This window comes from Lepidothrix coronata, unplaced genomic scaffold (genome assembly GCF_001604755.1).
Source record: "Lepidothrix coronata isolate B3197 unplaced genomic scaffold, Lepidothrix_coronata-1.0 Scaffold85, whole genome shotgun sequence".
NCBI lineage: Eukaryota > Metazoa > Chordata > Aves > Passeriformes > Pipridae > Lepidothrix > Lepidothrix coronata.
In genome coordinates this window covers 1483377-1506358 of record NW_016690265.1, presented here as the reverse complement: position 1 = coordinate 1506358, position 22982 = coordinate 1483377, and the positions used below count along the sequence as shown (strand labels likewise).

At 40.4% G+C, this 22982-nt stretch overlaps 1 protein-coding gene across 9 annotated transcripts in view; it reads left to right on the top strand.

Moving 5' to 3' along the window:
• Window positions 1-16950, top strand: part of FAM53A (family with sequence similarity 53 member A) — a 70697-nt gene extending 53747 nt beyond the window's left edge. For all 9 annotated transcript variants that reach the window (XM_017820758.1, XM_017820765.1, XM_017820766.1 and 6 more), the window contains one exon: window positions 15752-16950. In XM_017820758.1, coding sequence (XP_017676247.1) covers window positions 15752-16078 — 327 coding nt within the window. In that variant the 3' untranslated portion in view covers window positions 16079-16950. The remainder of the gene's footprint in view (window positions 1-15751) is intronic.
• The last annotated feature ends 6032 nt before the right edge of the window (window positions 16951-22982 follow it).

The window sequence follows — 22982 nt, the reverse complement described above, 5'->3', positions numbered from 1 at the left end:
AAATCCTTAAAATGTAAACATAGTGTGTTGGGTTTCCCCTTCTCTCTTTTCAGCTTTTAAATTGTTTACTTTTGCATAATAGCTTGCCTTGCAGGGGGTTTTTTGAGAATGTTATTCATCATACTTGTTTTAAGGATACTTACCCGAATCAAAATATGGACTTCAGTGTTACCAGGTGATGGTATGCTCCTGAAGTGCTCCATGCACAGTGGCCATTGTGTTTAACATTTAATGTTATTTGGATCAGGTAGCCCTTGTAACTTGAGCATGCATTACTATAGAACCAAAAATTCCTTTAAGTTGAATTTCCGAGGCTTGTTAAAATTGCATGTCCTAGAGCAAAAAACTTGCCTTTAAAAATTTTGTAAAACTCTCATAGTTGGCACAATAAGGTGTGTTCTCAGGGCATGCAAGTGTGCAGTTGGGCTGGTAAATGGCTCTTAAGCTTGTTAAATTGAAGTACTTGGTCAGGTGAGTAGGAATGTAATAATGTAAAATGAACAGAAATACTTAACTTTGCAGTGAAGTGTTTAATTTCCAAACTCACCTCAGATTTGTAACTAATGAATATATATGCTCTATGTTGAAAAATACTATTTTCTGCTATTCATGTTCTAAAATAACTGAATTCCTCCTGTTGTTCCTTCTCCTAGGGAGAGGACATACCTCCTAGAAAGTTCAAATAACCATATGAAGAAGTAAGAATTTTCTCTCCTCTCTGGTACTGAGCCTAAGCTACTTCAGCTGTAGAAAGCATAGGTCCTTAGTAGTGATAAATGATCTTAAGTGGCTTCAGTATACTGGAAAGAACTTAATTGATTCCCATCTTTTGAGCAGCTATTACATTCTTCATTGAGATCCAAACTGTCTGGTTGGTACCTTATCTCGTGGAAAAAAACTTGTTCTAAATTCAGGTTACCTTACCTCTTTTCTGTGGTGGTTGAGCTCTGCAGGAGGTGTCCTTTCCCTGGAAGAGTGGACAGCAGAAAGAATTCAGTTTTAAGGTAAAAATGAGCTCTTCAAGTCAACAGGGCACCTGGATGTCAAGGGTAATGTTTTTGTTGCATCTTGCAGTGATACAGTCTGATACAAAACCAATTTGATTAAACTTTAGGATACATTTAAGTCTAGTATGTTGTTCTTCACTGATGAATGAAGGTAGGAGGAATCCTTTTGTGAATGCATACTTGCAATACCTGAAGTATGCATCCACTTCTTACATCTTGTCAACTAAATACTTGCATCCTCACTTTTAGCTTGAGTAAAGTATAATACAGACTTGTTCAAATGGCCTCCAGACATTTGTAGTGGATGTAAGCCAGCATGTGCTTGTGAAAATACAGCAGTTGTAGAAAATGGTGAACTATTGGAAATGGCCAAGGAAATCTGTGTACATGTCATAATAAAATCCTTCTGTTGGGAGCACGGGTGATACCACTCCAAATCAGAGGAGTCAACACTGAGTAAGTTAATGTAAGTGTTCATGTAGGCTAGTATCACTGTGTTTATTCTAACTAGCATCAGGAGACAGGGATTTGTTTGTGGCTGCTTAAAGAGCACATATACAATTTATATATATATTTATATAAAGAGTTTTCTGTACCTTGTTCCCTGTGCTCTGCTTCTGGAGATTGGAGGCCTTGCTATGGAAACACGTTTCTGAATAATGATCATCATGAGGACTGAAGTAATACTGCTCAAAGTGCTAAGTAGTGGTAACAACCTTATTGAGGTTAAACAAATACTTCTGTTGTATGACCCTTTTCTTTTAAAGTCACATTCTTTGTTCAAACTACCCCAATGCTTTTGGAGCATTAATTTTAAAATTGGAGGTTCAGGATAAACTCAGACTTCACTTATGGATTATCAGCTACTTAACTAGGGTAAATTGCAAATCTCCTAGTGGTTCCTGATTTTTGCCAATATATGATTTGATACAGTTAGAACCAGTTGTAGATCACTTTTAACACAGGCTTGCTATGTAAGAATACTGACTGAGAAGGTTTCAGTGTTGAAGTTGTGGATCACAATTGCTTAGACCCCTTTCAGACACTGGGCTGGAGGAGAGAGATCTCTGAAAGGATTAGGATATAAATGGAGCTTGTACAGCCTCTTCTGACTTGCCACAGTTCCTTTCACTGGCACCCAGCCATCTCTCAAATGGGTATGGACTTGAGAGTTAATCACAAAGTCCTTTCTTTGTGATCACTGATTTTTAAGGACAGATAACTGTTGTTTTTTCATGGCCATCTGGTGTGTAAGAGAAGGGTGGATGGGCAAGCCTTATCCTGGCTCTTTCTGCCATCTTCTCCAGTCAGTTATTTTCTGAGACTGTAATTCATCTGTCCCCATAGTCCTGTCTTAATGCATAATCATAGTAAATATGCATATGTGCTAGCTAATAAGGTGACAGCTTTACAAAAGGAGTCAGGTAGGTTACACCTTCCAAATCTGCATAAAAGTGCATGGCTGTGTGCAAGACTGATACTACGTGCAGACAAGTGAGATCCTTGCCTACAGGAAAGTTGGATGCTTTGGTACAAGGCTTGCAACAAACCACATTTTTGAAGACTTCCAGATCCTGTGATTATGTTCCTGGTTAATCACCAGTATTAGTTTGTTCTCATGTTGTAATGTATTTTCAGGTTATGCAACAGCCTTAGGGAATTGAAGTACAAGTTGTAAGCTTAGTTTTTACTCTTAAACGTATTTGGCAGTAACTCCTAAATTTATTGCGACAGTTACTGTATATGTTGGCTTTTGTCCATGTGCTTTATGTGGCCACTGAAAGTACTGCAGACTGATTCTCTCCTTTGAACAGCTTTTATTGAACTCTCAGTTGAGTCAAGATTGTCCTTTGAAAGGTGTCCTGTCAAAGCAGCACAGGTTTGGAGCTTTTTTTTTCCCTTGAGAGGGACAGAAAACTCAGTGCATCAGTTGGGAGCAGGTCCTGAGCTTTTGGCAGATGGGGCTCAGTGGTTGCTGCTGGGGTGTGTGGAGATGGTTCTCACCAGGAGCAGACTCTGAGCATCCTGGCTCTGATCCTGGGAATGGCCTGGCTCTGTACCATGCTGCCAAGGAGCCCTTCTATCTACCTGGCAGTTTGTTGTACTTGCTGTTAGAAGTGCTGTTCCCTGTTTCCTCCACCAAAAGAAGTGGTGAGCTGGAAGGAAACATCCTGAGGACTGCTGGATGGGCATCACTGTTGTATTTCCTTCACAGTCTGAAATTATTGTTGCATAATGCCAGTGCCAAATGAATGTTACATTAATCAATAATATAGATTGCTTGAAAGTTTCAAAGCCCTCAGGACTCTGTTAGAACCCATTCTAATGGCTGTATGTTTGTCTGTTGTGTATTTGTAGAATTTAATTTTGACCTATGTGCTACATGCTGGGATTTATTTTGGTTTTTTTGCTGCATGCAGTCTACTTCCCAGGAATGCTTGACTTGTGCTGCAAGGTTTAGTAAACCAGTTTGCAACCCTTATTGCTGCTGCCCTTTGCAACGAGTAAGAACTCTACAAGCTCATATTTTGGATGAGTTTCCTGCCTTGCTCAAAGTAAAATTTCTTAATCTGACACAGTTAACAGTAAAGCTTTTGAATATTTGTGCTACTATTTTGGGTAAAAAGGAAACTTCTGTGAGCCAGGAGGATAAGATGAATATATTGCTGCTATCAAGTGTGTTTCTGAGAACTTAATCAGCATGCAAGTATCCAAAGCCTTGCTTCCCTTGGAGTTCAAGGAACTGGCAACCCCTTCACTCAGTCCCTCTTGTCACGCTGCAGAGGCCACCAGTGTTGTGTCACATACTAAAAGCAGAATATTAATGTAAGCTTGAAGAGGTAATTTGAGGTTTGGGGGAGCTTTTGAGTGGGTGGCAGCTGCAGCTTGAAACTCCTCATCTCTGAGGCAAGGTGCCTGCAGCAGCTGCTTATGATTTGCGTCTCCCCCTCTTAACAGCAGCCTGGCCTGGCAGAATGTACTGGTGACAAAATATCTATGAGTTTAATGAGGGTGAAACTTGGCAACTATGGCCCAGAAAAGCACTGCCAGGAGTGCGAACACTTTTCAGATGGCTTCATGCAGTTAATGATCACTTGTTTCTTTCCAGATAGTAACCTCCTTTGTGTGAAGCACATTGCCCCTCGTGTTAAAAAAATCTGCTCAGTTCTGTGAAGACAACATACAGTGTTACATCAGCCCAAGACTGTCCTTAGTCAGCAGGTTTGATTTCCAGAACGTGATTAGGAGGATTGCTGCACAATAAATATTCGGTGTGATCCTAATCTTGTGCTTCAGTTTAGGCTCTGTGCATTCTTTTAAATGGGCAAGGAAGAGGGAACTGGGTAAAAGTATGCTCTTGCCTAAGCAAGGGAACAAACTAGAAAAACAGATGGTGCTAAAAATAATTTATTACTAGGGTCTAAATATGGCTCTGTGATTCCCCCCCCCTCCGCCTTATAAATAATGCAGCTATAAATCCTGCTAGGTATCAATAAGTATTGAATTAACTCCAAACTGCTGAGTGTTACGGAACCCTTTTGGCAGCTTTCCAAGCTTGGTGTTGCCCTTCATTCATAGGATCAACATTTAATTCCTTAACAGGGGAAACCTGAAGAATTCATCCTCTTTGAATGGAAACATAGATGCAGGGAGCTTGAATGAGTAGCCACAGGCAAAGGCATCCCACTGCAATGGAAGGGGAGCCGTGCTTGATGAGTTCCTGCTAGGTCGCAGCCAGGATGAATCTCCTCCTTTCTTTCCTGCAACGCATGAACAATCAAAGGCTCCTTTTTTATCTATTGTTGCCATGGAGGGCGTCCATTTAAAGTTCAAATTCCAGCAGGCTTGGGAAGAAGGAAAGGAGGTAGGAGTAGGCCGGGCTGGGAGATGATGGGCAAGCATCAAAAGTGAGCTGAAGACAAGCCAGCACTTTGTCCTGTGACAGGACAGACCAGGCTGGGGGTACTTGGTTTTGAATGGATGCCTGGAAGTTTTTTGGGCTGGTGAATGGAACACTGCTGAGGTGGCAGGCGCAGGGAGCATCTGGCGTTTTGCTTTCTTTGCGTCGGCAGAGCGGAGCACAATGTGAAATCAGGCCCGAAAGGGCATTTAATGAAGTGAGCCCTTGTGCTTGGAGGTTCCCTGTGCTCTGACAGCAAGGCAGTGTAAGCCTTGAGGAGAGTGAAGGAAAAGAAATCTCATTAGGGATGGAGGTTTCCCCCCCTCTTTTGTAAATGGATTCTGTAACAAATGTCTTGCAGATACCCAGAGCTTTCCAGAGCTGTTCAGCACTGTTCCTTTGCCATACCTGGAGTTGGCTTTGTATGTCTGCTGTACTTTTCTGTAAGCAATGTGCTAATAAGAGGAGGAGGCAGCTTAATATCTGCTGCAGAGTTGCTTTTCCTTTCTGGCAAGTTCCTGTATGTACAATAAGTATTCATTGCTGAAAGAGCTAATGAGTACCAGACCAGCTGCATTTGACATTATGAGAAAAGAAAGGGGCCATCTATGGACTCACAAGCCAGTTTTCAGCCAGCTGTGGATATTTTCTATTTTAATTATTACTTATCCTGTCAGAAAATTGGATTATGCTAAAATTATTGGTGATGTTGTTTGCAATACAATACAGTATTGAGTTAAGAGCTATGGTTCAGTGTTATATATAGGGTACTTACAGTTAACGTGCCTAAGCTGCACCAGAGGGTTTAAAGAGAGGTGAGAGCACTTTTCTCAGGTTTTACCATCTGGGTTTTGGCAGGTGGCAGGGGATTAAGTTATTTTTTTTCCCTTGCTCTAAAGTGTAAGAGATGGTGGCTAGCAGAAGTGTTGAGTAGTGTTTCATCATTGATATGGGAACTTTTTCCAGATTTCTTGGCAAAAAAGGAAATCCCAAAGTAATCTTTTAAAATATATTAGAAAAATGAGTTTTGCCTCTTTGAATTTAACTCAGGGTAATTTTGGGAGAGTGTGCTTTAAATATTTGCTATTCTTGTAACAACATGCTAATAAAATTAATAGATTAAGGCATTTTTATGGTACCTGAATGCAACGACTCTTAACTCTGAAACTAGACTTTGGTCTTCCATACTCTGAATATTATCTGTTGTGAAAGTTCCCTTGCTTTTTGACAGTCACTTTCTGACTTGATGCATCATTTTCTAAAAGAGACCTAAACCGAACTAATTCACCAGAGGCTTTTCTTTACAGAGAGGTTTATTAAAAAACCACTTTGAAAAGTCCTAAGTTTAACTGTCACTTTGTCTTTTGTTAGTCTTGCATTGCATACATCAGTTCCTGCTGCATGTAAATACTGGTGCATAAGTGTGATAAAGGCAGAATATGTGTCTCAAGCCTGTGAAAATGAACTGATTGGAATTTCTCTACATCACTTAGTGATGTCAATTGTTCCATTAGAATGGGAAATATTGACTTGTTTACATACTTTTTCAAGTATATACAAACTGAAGAGATATTTGTCTTCATTTCAGTTTGTTGTTGGGTTTTTTTTTAAGTTGCTGTTAGATGCAACTTTTAGTTGAGTCCAGTCAATAAGGAGGTAAGTGATCTGGGAGGGCATGGTTCAGTGTTAAGGTGAGCTGCAGATAATCAAATATCTCATCTGTTCCTATACTTGGAAGTACTCAATTCTTTATATGCTGACGATGACATGTGCTTTGCAATAAAACTTAGGTATTACCAGAACTGGAATTTTGAATAAATGAGACTTCTGACGAGTTTCCAGATTTCAGTTTTCATTATTGCAGTAACCATATGACTAAAACTCAAAAGGCTTTGATGGTATGCTAGGAGGCTTGCAAGCTGGGGTAGCATAAACAAATCAGAGTTTAAAACAAAGTATATGTAATAGTTGAATATACAGCTTTTTAAACGTTGCAACTTTTTTTGGCAAACTCTGATTTTATTATAAAATAGATGAAAACCAAGGCCATACAGTGAGAAGTTGCGCTCAGTTTTAGTGTTACCTCAGTGTGTGTTTTAGGCATTTGAAGGTCAACTGTCTTACACACGACTTGTGTATACTTCTCTTCTGATTTGGTACAATGTGCAACTGAAGGATAAAGTTCCACATATATGGTTTCCTGACTTTTTAAAAAAAAACATACTGAGCATCAACTGCTGACACATTGTCAGCTTTGGTATTTGATCCAATAAACCAACTTGTCTGAATTGTATTTATCGAACAGAAATTTTAGCACAAGTTGACTTGGTATTAAAAATATGCAGCAGTCAGGATGTCAGGAACATCTCCCGAGCCCCATCGTTTCAGAAATGTTCAAAATGGTCCAAAATCAAGTACCAAACTAGAAAAATGCAGTAGCATGCACTGTACACCCTCAGTCTCCAAAACTGATTCTGTTCTTTCTAAACAAATGTGTTGTGCAACTTGTCCCTGGAAATAATTAGTGGCGAGGGTCCACCTACAGTTTGAATTAAATGCTCCTGGAAGAATTTACTGTTAAATTGTGGGGTTTGCATTGAGTTGAGCAAAAGATCCGTAACAGGACTCGTGTTTTGTCTGTGTGTGTGTACAACCCGTGCGTGCCTGTGTGCACTTGTATAACAAGATCTTAAGGCTTTGTTTTGGACAAGCATTTCTGCAGTGGAAAATTGGTCTGAAGAAGGGGGGAACTGTTCCCAAGCTGATGAGGTTGTTTCCCGTTCTCTCCCATCCCCCTTCCCTGGCAGAAGGGAACTTTATGGCCCAATTATAGAATCCCTTAAAATGCTAGTTATGATGGAGTTCCAGCATAACCCAATAATATAGGTGAGGCTGACATCTGTCAGTAACTAATGAGGGCAGCCTTAGAATCAGGATTTGGAGTTTACTTCTCTAATTTCTCCTAAATTTGACCCATCATATCAACTTAATAATATTGGACCTGAGGATAAAAAACCCAAACGTGCAAGAATTTTAAGAGAAGTTGGTTACATGGATGTATTCTAACAGTCTGTGCATATGTGATTCAGTTATGAAAGTAATTGTTTGCAGCTCATAGCAAAGTCATGAAGGAATGAGACCTTGGCTAAACTGCTCAGGAATAGAAGTTCTCTATAAAAATAGATGACACATAAATGGCAGGAAATGAAGCCAATATGGTCATGTTTTGAAGCCATAAGGGTCAAATCCTGTCCTGTGTTACTCTGGTGCATAATCAGTCAACTTAAACCCTGTTACTTGAGAACAGAGTTTGGCATGTTAAAGCAAACTTTGAAATGTCACTGATTATTGGGAGTTTTGTGGAAACACAGCTACAGATTTTTCTCCTCTTGTTTAAATGTATCTAGTTAGAAATCGAGAAACCTAGTAAAACTCCTGGGGTTGGAGGTAACTTCTTTGTTTGTTATTTCAGAGCTATTTGTTAATTCCTCTGTCAGAAGAATAATACATCAGAAGGCTTTGACTACCCAGGGTGGTCTTTGTTTTTGGATCCCAAATGCTGAACACTGGGAGATGGTACTGCAAGCAGTCATAGTCTTGTTAAGCAGTTTTCTTGCACTGCTCCTTTTGAGCATATGTTTACATGCAGGGATGTGTGTGTAGCTCATGCTAACGATGTGTGCGTGCTTTCTTATTTCCCAGTTTAAAATGCAGAAAACTACATATATCTTTCATCTGTATGAATTAGGTATGATTTAAATTAAGTCTTTAAAAAATAATTTTGTCATATTACTAATGAAGGGGGTAATATGCATTTTGAGTTGTTTCTTGCTTCCAGAGCCTGTGTTCCTTTTCTGAAAGGAAAGGTAATAGTTTTTGAGTCGGAAAAGAGGGAACAACTCTGGCAAAACATGAATCGCTTTTGTTGGGAGAGAGCATGTGCTTACATTGTTTCCCTCTGTGTCCTTCTACTACAAAACCAGATGTGTTTGTCATCCCTGTATGCACACAAACGGTGCAGCTGTTTGTTCATCACACCATTGCTCATTAGTGCTGTTGGCTGATTGGGTTTGCCAGACTGAAGCCTCTCGAGCTTGTGCAGCTCAAGCACAGTAGAGGCCCAATTCCAAATTGTCCAGCCCTTCAGTCTGTCCATAAAGTGAATAAATTCACTATCCATATTAGAGATGTGCATAGAGTCTAGTAGGGAGTAGGAAAATATCTAGACAAAGGTGTGCAAAGACAGTTTGTTTCCCTTAAGACAGAGAAATTTCTTTGGTGCTGCAGAGACCCCAGACTGCAGCCGCTGCTGAAGCAAGAACAGAGCAAGAACCATGTCCCAGACCACTCTTCTTGCTCTTTCAGTGCCCTTTTGAGTCCTTTTTTTCTGTGATCCTTTCTTGTGGAAAGCTCTGTATTAATGCATCAGTGCGTTTGAGATGAACACTGCTGCTCTTATCTAGTAATTGTCTTGTTTGGCTTAATCTTCCTTCTCTCTGGCCCAAGTCTTGCACTGTTATTATGCAGCTGAACAAAGCACTGTCACTGTGTTCCACTTTGACACTGTATTGATTAGGAGCCCCTTCAGGAGAGTTAAATCCACTGTGTGAGCCTCCTCTGTTTTAGTTAATGGCATAATTCATAGCATCTGTAGGTATTTGTGCTGGACTTGGTACTAAGAATAGCTGAAACTTTTTTCTGCTTAATTACATGCAGGTGAAATAGGTAGGCCTGATGTTTGTAGAATGTAATTCCACATTCTTACAATAAAAGCTTGCATGATTTATACTTGCTCAAACAGGGAAGGTAAAAGGTTGCAGTTCACAAATGCGCTGAATTAGAAAATCTGAGAGACCATCATCTTAATTAAAATTCCATATTGTAAACTTTTTAAAATGCAGTTTAATGTTGGCCTGGATTTTATAAAAGGAGAAAATTGCTATATATGTTCATCCTCTTCATGTTAGTGTTGGTGTTGAATCATATTGTTGACTGCATTACATTAAGTACTGTATTAACTTAGCCTCCAATTTATCTTTAAAAGCAAACAAAAGTTAACCCCTGTGATGAATGGTCCTGGATTTTAGAAACTGCTAAACCCCAGCACCTGAGTTTCTCCACACTAAACTGCCCCTATCAAAATTTAATTTACAAAGGAATAAATACAACATGTCAGTAGTGGTTTGGCTGCTTAATTTCAGTTCCAACACTTTTAGACTGACAGACTTTTCTTTAATCTGCTTAAATTCCTTAGTTTATTTTACTTGACGTTGGAACTTCATTGAGTGCATGTGCACTGCAAGCACATGAAGAGGTGAGCTGATAGTTCTGAGGGGCTGAGTATATTCTCAGTTGTTTAGAAGATCTTTGCAAAAACCACTGAAAGGAAAAGATATTTAGCTTGGGTAATTTAATATCATATGTGGAGTGCCTACCACGTATAAGTTTTATGTCTGAGTTTGGGGCAAGGAGGAAACAGGCATTCCAGTTGAACTTGGTGGTTGTAATTCCTGATGTATTTGGGATCTGCCTCCGACTTTGCACATGGCTGTTTGGAATTTGATGTGATAGCAGTGATGTTAGCTGGGTCCTAGATGTTTCCTAGCTAAACTAGTAGGCTGCTTTACAGGTCTGAAGACTTCAGTGCATGAACTCCTGAAATCTCCTGACCAGTGCAGGTGACCATGTGTGGACTGCAGTGGAGCTCAGTCAGAGAACTGGACCTCAAATCCCCCCAAGTCTTTGTGCACTTTGTTTTTCTCACTTACAGACTTTAACTATTCTGGTAGTTTCTCTGTTATTCATACAATGAGCAGCCTTGTAAACTTGCATATCTGAGTATAATTAGACAAATTCAGCATTTCACTTAAATACTTCTATTTCATTAAGTCATAATATTTTTTCAACTAATAGTACTAAATAAAAAGCCAAATTAAATCACAGGTTCTTGCAGCTTATAAACAAAACTTGTAAGAATACTGTGGCAGAATTTAGAATATAAGCATAAATATCTAGGCCAATAAATAGATCAACTTTCATGGTAGACTACGCCAGAAAACTTGCATGCTTAAATCTAGAACAGTCTGGCTAGTGGGAGATGAAAGTCTGTTACATCATGATGTTGTTTAGCATCTGATGTGAAATGAGTTGATGGCAGTTTCCTTCCCTTCCTGGGCACCTACATCTAAAAAATTAAAATAATCTTTGAAGATACAGCAGAGACGAAGCACTGAACAACTTTCATTTCAAGTCGTAGCCATATTGCTGTGTGTCAGCTTGTATTGATTTTTAACTGGGTCTTTGGCATTCCAAACAGGATTTACCTTATTTGACTAGAGGAACTGCAGCAGTAATTCTTTCTCTGGGGGAAGGAATGGTTATTGTAGTTCAGTGTCTAATTACGTGGCAGAATGCTGGAGGTTGTTTGCTCTCATTCATATCCAGTATTCTGTATTTTTGATTCTTTCCAGCTATAGATGATGAAATAACATTGCATTTTTAATGTATAGAAGTACATTTCAAATTTCCAGGAAAACGAGGGATAACTGCAGAGCGACAAAACGTGAACACCATGTTTGGTTCCCAAATGATTTTGGTCAGAGATTCAGTTTTGCCCATGAAGGTTTTTCTAGGGATTTGATTGTGTTTCTACACAATACATAAATAGAAATGGTTTTGTTCAGTACTTTTCAAACTCAGTGCAAGAAAAATAATTACTTTTCTTTTGATTTACTTCAAATGCGTAGCTTAAAAATCTGCAATGGTTTTTGACCTGACGTATTTTCTTAGGCACTTGAATTAAAAAAAAACCTTAATGTATTCCTACACCTTTAATTTCTCATTTGAACAGGGAGAAATTCTTTCCCACTTAACCTTTGATTTTTAACTTTTAGTGCATTAGTAAGCCTCAAGCATATAACATTATGGAGAATACTATGTTGTTTTCCTCCTGGCAGCACCCCTTTGTACCCATGAAGCAGTATTTCTTCTCAAATGCAAGTGTCTTGAAAGTGAAGGTTATCTGGGAACACTGAAGTGTTCACAAAATGCTCAGTGCAATTCAAGACAGACAAGTCAGAGTCAAATGTTAAGAGATTTACTCTACAGAAAGATTAATAGTTTGTTACATCAACACAACATTTTTATTACTATTTCTCACTTCCTGCGTAGTAGAAGATTCCAGGATTAGGGACTGTGATGGGATTTCTTTTTAATCTATACAACTAGCTGACATTTCTAATAATTTACAGTAAACACTGTACATATCTCCAGCTTGAGTTGTCACAGGTGAAGATACTAATGTGAGTAATTAGATACATGAAGTGAAAATTCAGTTTACAGGGAGGGACTCTTCACATCTATTTGTGGTCAGATGTGATGTCTGGGGATGACTTGTTCAAGGGCAGTTCTCAACACAACTATCTTTTGTGACAGTTCTTATAATTTGGAGTCCTCCCTTAAGCCTCTCTCTTAGTTTCATTCAATGAAGCCTCCTCAAATAATGAATTTATACCCTGGTTGGACTTGGTTGTTGCTGAGACTTAACTGTGACCTCTTTGCGGGCAGGTCAGTGCCTGAGACGTGAACGTGTCGTGCTGTTTGTGGTGCTGCTGCTCTGAAGCTTAACTGAGTTGCCATCAGTAAAGGCATTTGGTTTTGAGCCAGTCTGACTAATCTGTAGGAAACGTAAGTCAAGGAAGTGAAGCAAGGACCGTGAAGCCCTTGAAGGGAGAAGTGCAGCCCATCTGACTTGCTCCATCTCCGACTGGCTGGGTACAGGGAAGCAACAAAAAAAGCCACATATTGCTCCATGCTTGGGCTCTGCCATTTTGTTTTACTCTTGGATTGGATGCTGATGCTCCAGGAAATTCCAGGATCTCCCAGTCATGAGGACCATTGCACCATTCACATCTTTTCACGTTCCTGGCAGAGAGACTTTAACAGTGAAGAAATCCTGTGTGCCAGTATATCTTAAAGCAACATCTCTTGTGTTGTGCCATCACAGGCAAAAGTCTCAGGATGGGACAGAAGGCAAGCCAGATAACGAGTCTAATCAGTTTGGTGAACTCCATCTCTTCCTTAAGCCTGTGACTTGAGGGTGTAGCCCATCCTGTCGTGATAATTGGTGCTGAGAATCAGTAGGATGGGCTCAGGGCTTCTGGTGGTTTCAGGCTTCCTCTACTCCTCACTGTGTGCAGCTGCTGCAGCTGCACCTCCTGAGAGCAGCTGGATCTTCCACCCCCACTCAAACCCGAGGGGTGAACTTGGAGTATGATGGGGGTATGGGGGAGAAGCATGAGAACTGCTGCTCCCATTACACACTAGGTTTTCATGCACATAACTGTCTTATTTTTTTTCCCTTTGACTACTGTAGCAAATGCTCTAGTTTTGTTAGTAAAACAAAAACAACCTTTATATTGCTTCTTATATTTGGAAAGTGATGTATTACGGGTTTCTGAAGTGAAGGTTTAGTAAAGAGTACAGACATTAGCTTCCTTTCAGGCTGCTCTGGGCCTTTCTTGTTTGCTTTGTATGGCAAGGGTCTAGAGAGATTTCTTTTATTTCCTTCCCCACCATTGTTTTTGGTACAAAGTTGGGTTTTTTTCTTAATATTCAGACATTTTATCGCCTCACTTCTTTTAAAACTCTGAGATTCTTTTTTTTTTTTTTTTTTTTCCGTCACACAAAAGAATACTTTTAGCTGATTGAGTTCTATCCATTGCCAACTGTGGACTCTTTTGTCTTGCCAGTCCAGCATCCTTTATAAAATGAGGACCATTGAGCAAGTACTCGCAGGCTCCCCACTGAGCACAATTGTGCTTGAAAGGTGTGGTACTGTACCAGTGTAACATGGAAAGCTGCAGTTCAGAGGCCCTGAATGCATTGCAATTTCTACCTTTTGCTTTGTGAAAGGAGCGGGATTGTGCTGCGAGATAATAAATCCACCTATTTTTAGTTTGGTGAGGTTGTGACAAGTGGGTGAACAAAGAACCAGTTGAATGCACTTGCTGTTGTGTTGAAACCGGCTAAAAGTTCCCATTCAAGTGGTTTCAGCACAGTACAGCTAACAGGCAATTTTCCATTTATGTACACAAACCTTCTAGAAAGACAGCTGTGTGGTTGGATTAATTTCTAGCAGTAAATTGAATAAAAGATATTTTGAAGGGGGACTCGGGAATTCCTTTCTGAAACATTGAAAGCAGAATTTTCAAAGCTTTTCTTTATTTGGCCCCTTTCCTTCCCAGTGCCTACTATAAGATTTAAAGAACTGAAAATATTGTCCCCTGTATGGAGATACACAATAGGATGTGTTCTTTTTAAAAGCAATGAGATAGACTTAAAGTAAAAAATGTCACAGTATATTTTAATTCTAAAAATATACTGTTTTGCTTTATGAGAGAAATTCATACCTCTTAGTCATAGAAAGAAACTCAAATGTTCTTAAATGTTTGTATTTGAATAAGCGATAAATGAGATATATAGAAGTGTTTTGAAAACAGGAACGTATATTATACCAGAACTTCACCATAGTGAGGTTTTCTCTTTTATGCAGTTGCATACAAGCAAGGCTGACTAAGTCAAATTTCTTCTGAATTTGTTAAGATTTGTTTAAAAAGTACCCAGAGATACTGGTAAGATGCTTAAGTGGGTGCTGATGTGTTATGGTGAAGCGGGAACATTACTCAGTGCTCTGGAAGAGCATCTGGAATACAACATACAAGGAATGTTGCAATGTTCCCTGTTTCAAATAAACAAATATAAAATACTTAAGAAATGACAAATTGGGGGAGGAAGCTGGAAATGGGTGTGAAAGTTGGTCTTTTCCCCTGCGGATCTACTTGTAATAAAATGACTGCCGTGTGTGAGACTGGAGTCACTTAACCAGTAAGATACTGAAAATTAGTATAATGTCATTCTCCTGTCTCACACCACCTCTGAAACACCCCTGGCTCTTTCACCTTCCTCTCACTGTGTGCTTGTATGAGGCAGAATTTAGAAGTTTCCCACTTGTTAAAATCTAAGTTCTGCTGTCTGTATATTTCTGTTGGTTCTTAAATGCTGCTTCTGGATTCTAGTCAAAGTTCCCTTACAGTCACATAAGGAACTTAGGCATTTTATTCTTTTATCTGTGGGGCAGAGGTAGCAGATTTACTAGGGGTTTCCTTTCTTCTTTCCTTTGTCTAAATAAAGGCGAGTGCCCCTCTGGTTTTTAATATACTTTGAATTTAAAAAGAATTGCTCCAGTTCCTGAGCTCTTGTTCAGACAGTACCCAACTGAAAAGACAAGCTAAGCTGACTCTGGAGCAAGATGTTCCCAGTAAAAGCTTGGGTTCCTTCTGTTTAGAGTTTACCCAAATGTGCCAGTTACTTTGCCGACTCTGGCTGAGGTGACGCCTAAGGGCTCATTGTCTGCATGAGAAATTAACTGTTGACCAGGCTGCAGTGCAGCTGTCTGACCCAAATGCTGATGTTACCAAATGCTCTGCTCTGGATTTGCCAGAAACCTAATACAGCGAGCTGGCTGGGTGTGTGCACTTCCTCATGGTAGTTGACCAAAGTTAGGTTTTTGGATATTTCTGCATAAAAAAAGGGACTGTTTTTCTCACAAATGGGAAACTACATGGGCAAAATATCTGTGCAAAACCAGACTGTAGTAAGTTAACACTATTCTTCCTTTTTCTTCATGCCTCTCGTTTCCAGGATTACTTTGAACACATGACACTCTTGAGTACATACTCTCAAACCATTCAGGAATTTAAGGAATTTATTCTGCTCCTCCTGTACAGTCGTGGTCAATATATTCATTGCTTCTCTTTTTTCTTTTTTTTTTTTTTTATTGCAGACTTTAAAAAATTCCAAAAGTCTTTGCTCCCTTGACTATGAAGATGATGATGATGACACACAAATGAAGACAATTGTGTCATCGCCATGTGACTCAAATGATCTTATGAACATCATCACCCCTGGCTCCAGCCCGATGAAAGAACAGCAGCTGGATGAAGTCAGGCATCACGGGTCATGCCAAGGTGGCTTCAAAACAAGGGATTATAAGAAAGCAGCCGCAGTGTGTGAAAGCGACGAGGACACGAGTGATTGTGAGAGCACCGAAGAAGGAATCTTTCCTCTAGACTGTGGGGACCTGGACCTAGAGCAGATTGAAAACAACTGAGAACTCCCAAGTTGTGTGCTAGAATCAGAATTGTTCTAAATTAAAGTGATAGAGGATTACCTTTGCCATGCATAATCCATGTCCCTGAATCTCTGTATTGCCTATCTTGGGCTGTGTTAGAAGAAATGTTTCAGGTGTGGGGGAAAAACGTGAACCATTGTTACCTGTTTAGTCTATTGGTCAATGCGTGGATGACAACAAAGTAAAAAAGTAGGAGGTTAAATGTTATTTTGAACATTAAGGAATAATTTTGATTAAAAATTTCCTAACAGATATTTTGCATTTTTATGGCTTTTACAGTTCTGGAGAAAAAGCATCTCTATTTTGAAACGAATTTTCAGAAGGGCATTCTATAAAACTAAATCTGTCTACAGTGATTCTGGTGCGGGTCTATGTTGCTTTTGTTAAAGAGCTTAATGTGAAAAGTGAATTGCATAATGAAATTGGTAATAAACCTTCAAATAGAACTCTTAAATATCTGGTTGACAACTGGTCCAAAATACTTAACTGCCATCTTTGACAGTGTCTGGTTAAAAAACAACTTCATAACATGTACAAGTGTTTTTTTCATACATTCAGGACTTTTTGATCAAAATATGGTAGTGACCTTAAAGGTTAACATTTTCCATTATTTTACTACTTGAATTGTTTTCTAGCCTGAAGCAATGCTAATTTAGGTGGGCTAAAACTTGCAAGTAGCTGCCCACCTACTTGGTCATTATGTTTTCTGTGGTTCAAAAGAATGTACAACAAGAGCACTTGAACTTAAAGACAGGGACTTTGTAATGATCAATTCCCCAGCAGGTGATCCCTTCAGCAATACTAGAAGGAAAATAGTCCTTGAATTAAATAAAATGACATTTTGCTTTGCACTTGTGTCTGCTTATGACTTTTACTAGTGGAAAATGTGTAGTCTGTGGCAGATTCTGTGATGTGGTTCTTATGTGTAGGATTGGGTGGAGTGGAAAGGCAGATTTCTGGTCGTCTGAAACAAAAGTGACATCAGGTTTGTCTGGAGAGATGGGGAACAACTCATACTGGAATCCCAAAAGTGTCTCAGTGATTACATACACTGGAATAATTTCAAATGTAATACTGCATTCATTGCAGACTATTGCAACACATACTTATTTTGTTAGTTCAGCTGCAACAAGGAGTTTCCTCAACAATGGAGAAATGGATCTCGAAATGGTTTTAAATTGGATAAAAAAGGGGAAGCTTAGATTATGGCATTTGAGTGCATTGTGTTAGTTTGCTTAAGTGAGCCAATTCCTACTGTAACTTGTGCCATAAAACCAAAATACAGCAACTTATTCTAGGTCAGCTAATGGAATGTGATTAAAATGAGAAAAAAAATCTTAAAACATGTACCAAAGGCTGTGGCAAGATATGGACAGGATCCAGCCCTGTGATTAGGGCTACCTTTAATTACTGAACCAGTGTTCATAATTCAAGATCTATACAAAATTTTAAAAGTCAGGGTAGTCAGTAAGATGCTCAAACTTTTTTTCTTACTCTTATAGCTCCTATTGCATATGCAACTGTGAGTGGCAGTGATGTGTGATACTGGTATATGTTGTGTAGTAAGATGCAAGAACACTGCAGAGACTTGTTGGGTTCTTGATGTGTTAATGTATATTGTGTGGGAGAAGCGAAGCTGCTCACTGTTGACAAAAATCATTCTCCTTTTTCTAGATGAGTTAATAAAGGAGTTGATTTTGGAGCAAAAATTCAGAAGCTCCTATTAACAGTGTCTCACCCCACAGGTACTTGCTCTGGGTTAGCACAGAGGACACAGATGGTGACGTGCACATCCATACAGCTATTTGGAATAACCTCATGTGACAGAGGATCACTATTCTTGGCACTTCCTCAAGAAGCAGCAAGTGAGGTACAGCCAATTCCCCTCTTGGGTACATGGGAAATGTGCAATAGTGTGATGGTCAGACACTGTGGGCAATGGAACAACCCAGCTCACTTCTGGACTGCAATTACTGATTGCAAAAGTACTTTCTCATTGTGTATTCTTCTTAATTGAGCAATAGAGGTAAGTAAAATTGAATCAGCTTTAATGCAGGATTGTAGCAGAGGCCAATAGTACAACTGGGATCACTTAAAAACTAATTTACCTATTTGAAAGGACTAGTTAAAAGTGTAATGGCATGGAATGAGAAAGCTAATGTGGCAATCCATTTAGCTCTTCCTCCCCCAAGGAAGGCAAGCTCCTGGAAGAAGTAAAAGAAGAAAACACCTCAGAGGACATGAGTAGAAGGAGGTTGAGATATGCAGTGTCAGTGAAAAAACAACAAGAGCTGAAGTTATAAATAAGAAGATAGTGATAAAGCAAAGGCAAGAGTAGAGAATCAGCTAATATTTGTTCTAGCTCTGAAATATGGTCTGGCTGTGGTCTCAATGAATTGACTTCTCTAGCCTCAAGGGTAGGGTTCTACACTTACCTTTAGTAGGTGTGCTGTTTTCAGTCAACACAAAGCCACATTCCTACCCAGATCCTTAGGGTAGGAAGGGGTTTCCCAAGGGAAGGTACAGATACATTTGCTTATGGTTACACAGGACTCAGTCTCCTGCTAAGCCAGCTGTTAAAACTCTAAATAGCCCTTTCATGGAAACACACAAAAGGAGTGGGTTTGGATGCTGAAGAACAAGTTTCATGACAGTAGGAAGTAGTAATTATCTAGTTTAGACTCGTATTAGTCAGTGACAAGAAAATAAGCAGTTGAGCAGCTGTGCAGTGACACTGGGAAATGAGGAAATCTGCTGGAAGGAATCTGTGCACTTTGTCTGCAGATGCCAGTGTAATCCCCCGCAATGACAAAAGGAATGGTTGGTTAAAATTTCCTTCAGATGGGGCTTTGCATCCCCAGCAAGATCTGAAGTCCTGCTCTAAAAGAAAACAACAGATGATGAGTTTGGTACCTTTGCATTTGCTTATAGGATAGTGTAGTGGCTGTTGGGCAAATACAGAAGGTGGTTTGCAAGAAGGGAAAGCGTGGTTTCAGAGATTGGATTGTGTTTGGAAGCGGGCTGAGCGAGGCTGAAAGCAGCTCTTGCTCTGGGAGTGGTTTCCTTCCACCTTGCACCCAGTGTCAGAACGGAAGGCCATGTTGCATGGGGCTGTGGGAGTTGCTCTGGGTCACTTATCTTTCATTTTTATTACAACCTGGATAACAAAGTAGTATGCACGTTAAATCTGCAGTCAACAGGAAGCTGGACAGATGTGGAAGATAAGATAGCATTAGAATTCAAAATAGTCTTGGCAACTTGCAGAAATGGTTGCAGCAGGGAGGAGATGGTGGGGAAAGGAAAGATCCTTTTTATCAAAGGATAAAAATAAATTTAGGTAGGGGAAAACAAATGTACAAATTCAGAGTGGTGCCAACTAGTGAGCACTGTTTCAGATAAAGGCTCTGGCAGCTTGTCCTGCTGGTGGTAGAAAAGCTTCAGTCTGGGGTTCACAAATGGTTTGGTGAGGCTGAAGGTAATCCCGTGCTTCACAGGAGAACCTGTAAATATGAAACTTGAGACACTGTACAGGACAGGAGAGTGCAATAGGCAGGGATATGACTGATACCTTGAATATGTGGGAAAAGGTACTTGTGAGGATGGACTGGAAGAACTGAGCTTGAAACCATGTGGTAGATGGGGCTTAAATTGTAGCTAGAATGAGTGATAGTTTCTTCTAAGGCCAAGTACCAAAAAAAATTAGGATAGGGAGTCACTATACAGATGCGTGGGGAGCTGGTAGTAGCTGTTCCACAAACGGAGATCTGTTAAGAGCAAGCATCTCTCAGGAGCAATAGCTGCTTTTCAGCTTGCTTTGGGGCAGGGGAGAAGGCTGGCTGACTTTCCACAGTCCTTTCCTGTCCCATTTTCCTCTGGATCTGTGCACCTTGCATCTATGGGCAAGCCTAAATGTTTCAAGGTAGATAATTGTTGGAGGAAGAGGAGCTGAGGTGGCGAGGAGAGCACTCTAGAGCAGAGGTAGGAGCTTCCAGTGCAGGGTTCAACTGTGATCTGTAGCTCCTGCTCAGAGCTGACATTTCTTAGAATAAGGCCCCTATGGTGTAAGTTTGGGCTAAATCGTGTCTCAGAAAAACATAAATATGTATTTGTCTGTATCCAGGTCCGTTCTGGGGCGGGTGGTGCTTAGTGAATTTACCTTTATTTTCAAATCACAGATAAAGATGCTGCTCACCCCTTGGTGTAAAGCTGGCCTCTGCAGTACCTCTGCAAACACACATTTGTTGGAAAGCTCTTGGTGGTTGGCAGATGCCAGGATAATTTTTTCTAAATCTGTTCACTGTGTTTATTTTGCAAACTACACATTGTTTGTTTTTAAAAGTACCAGAGTATAGATCTGTGTGCTTGCACAGTGGGCTCTCACAGCAGGGCTCATCCTCTCATTAGGAATGATCCAGTGCTGCTCAGCAGATAACCTGGGATGTTTCCTTTGAGGTCTTGTCATTGAAAGAGGTGACACAGCCGTGCTGGTGGCACATGTTGCATGTGCTCACCCTGCAAAGGACCCGATCCAGGAGCTGCCACTTCCACCACACCTCTGTACCTTTTCATCAGCTTTTTAAAGGGATGAGCATCAAACAGTCAGGATCTGGGGCCCTGCTGCTGTGGCTGCTTGTCCTTGGGCCCCTTGGTGGAGCTTGTTAGTTGTTTAATGGACACAAAATGCATTTTTACTGGAGCGTTGCTGCCATATGCTGAGCAGCCCATTCTGGTGTGTTTTCAAAGTGAGTTTTGACATCAGTTGTTTTGGAGTTTGTGTGTAATTAACATCATCCAAGTTACTGCTCCCACCACCATCTGGTCATCACAATACTCACTGGCATGCTGAAGTGCTGGGTATTTACTAGGGGAAAATGAGGCTGCTTTCACTATCTGCAGCTTCTTGGACCCATCAGCAGTACTACTTTTATGGTTTTTTGCTATCGTAAAGTGCTTTTGAGATCTATTCTGTGAGTGATCTGAGCCAGAGAAATATGGCATGAACTCTATGGAAACAAGTTTAAAACTTCCTTAGAGCAGCATTTCACTTCTTAAACTCTTTAAAAGCCAAACCATAAGTTTAAATGTTTCATGATGCCTCAGTTTGGACAAAGAGCTGCGGTCTCCTGATTCAGGTAAGCTTGTCTGATGTGAGCAGTGATGTGAATTGGAAGTGAGGGCTATTCTGTAGAGTACTCAGAACTTGTGTCCCACTTTTCAAAACAGACTTGGCTGAAGTCCTCCCTGCAGCAGCGTGGAGTGGGGATGTATTCCCAGAGCTCTCAGCTATGGACTGGGGTGATTTTCAGCTGACTTTTTATTTCTTTGTTCCTCCTTGCTTCATCTTACGGCTACTCTGCATCAGGTGGGGCTTTGAGACACTGTCTGAACAGGATTCTGGAAGTGTCAGACCTGTGGTTCATGACAAGGTAGCTACAGCAAGGGGAAGGTCAGTGCTGTAGCCCTTGCTTGTGATGTGTGTGGTAGCAGTGGGGTTGCTCGTCAAAATACGGGGCTGCTCACATCTCAGGGAAGCAGACATCCCTCAAAATTCATTCTCATGTAAACCCCAGGCAGAAGAAGAGGGAGATTTTAGAAAAGAGAGGCAGAGGGTGGCCCTGTACTGTCTGCGGCTTTTGCTTTTTTTGCAGCTAATGAGGTTTCAGTCCAGCATTCAACAACCTGATTTTTCTGTGTGACCCTGCATCATCCTCCCAGCGGCTCTTCCCATGCACTGAATGGGATGTGTTCCTGTAGAAGATGGAGCATGTCCTTGCATGAATGGAGGATCTTGCATAATGCAGAAAGGTTCATGAGAGTGAGTTGTGAGTCTGCGGGCAGCCTTGCATCTGCTGTTTGCTGATTCTGAGGGACTTTGCAATTTTCATCTCCCTCTAGCACACAGTTCTAAAAACCTTCCGTGATGTAAATCCTCCACTGAAAGAAGATATGAAAATATACTAATTGTCCAGATTTGGTCATCAGCATTGTCATGACCTTAAGACTTTTGTAAGTCCTATGAGGAGTGGCTGAGGGAGCTGGGGATGTTTAGCCTGGAAGAAAAAGAGGCTGAAGGGAGATGTTATTACTCTCTACAACTACCTGTAAGGAGGTTGTAGGGTTGTAGCCAGGTGGGGGTTGGGCACATCTCCCAGGCAATTAGAGACAGGAGGAGAGGACACATTCTCAAGCTGCACCAGGGGATGTTTAGGTTTTACATTATGAAGAAATTCTTCACAGAAGGGATGATTAGACGTTGGAATGGACTGCCCAGGGAGGTGGTGGAATCACCATCTCTGGAGGTGTTTAAGGAAAGGATGGACATGGCACTGTTGACAAGGTGGTGTTGGGCCATAGTTTGGACTCGATGATCTCAGGGGTATTTTCCCCTGATTCTGTGATTCTATGATAGTATAGATTCATCAGAGGAGAAGTGAGATACATGCTTTACGGATGTCTTCGTAGCTTTTTACTTACCAAGAAAGCAACATCCATGCCTAGGGGTCATAGGATTTACTCTGGAATTAAGCTGGGCTATTACAAGATGATCTAGTTTTTGTTTTCCACTTCTGCTCAGTTACATCCATCATCCTCTCTCAGTTTGGAAAATCATGTCCGGAGCTGGTTTGTTGGAAGGATTTGGGTGGTATGTGGGCTACCAGGGCGACAGCAGGTGCTTACCCAGCCTGTATGAAATGTTTAGAGATGCTGAAATTTTAAATCTTAAATAAGAGTTTACAAACTGAACTGGTTTTTGAAACCTTAAAACAAGGTCAAAATTGGATGAAATTTTATAGGAATCACAAATGCTGATTTGTGACACTAATTTTGTGATGATTGAACCAATCCAAGATAAATACCTGACATGGAAGAACTTTTGTTTGAA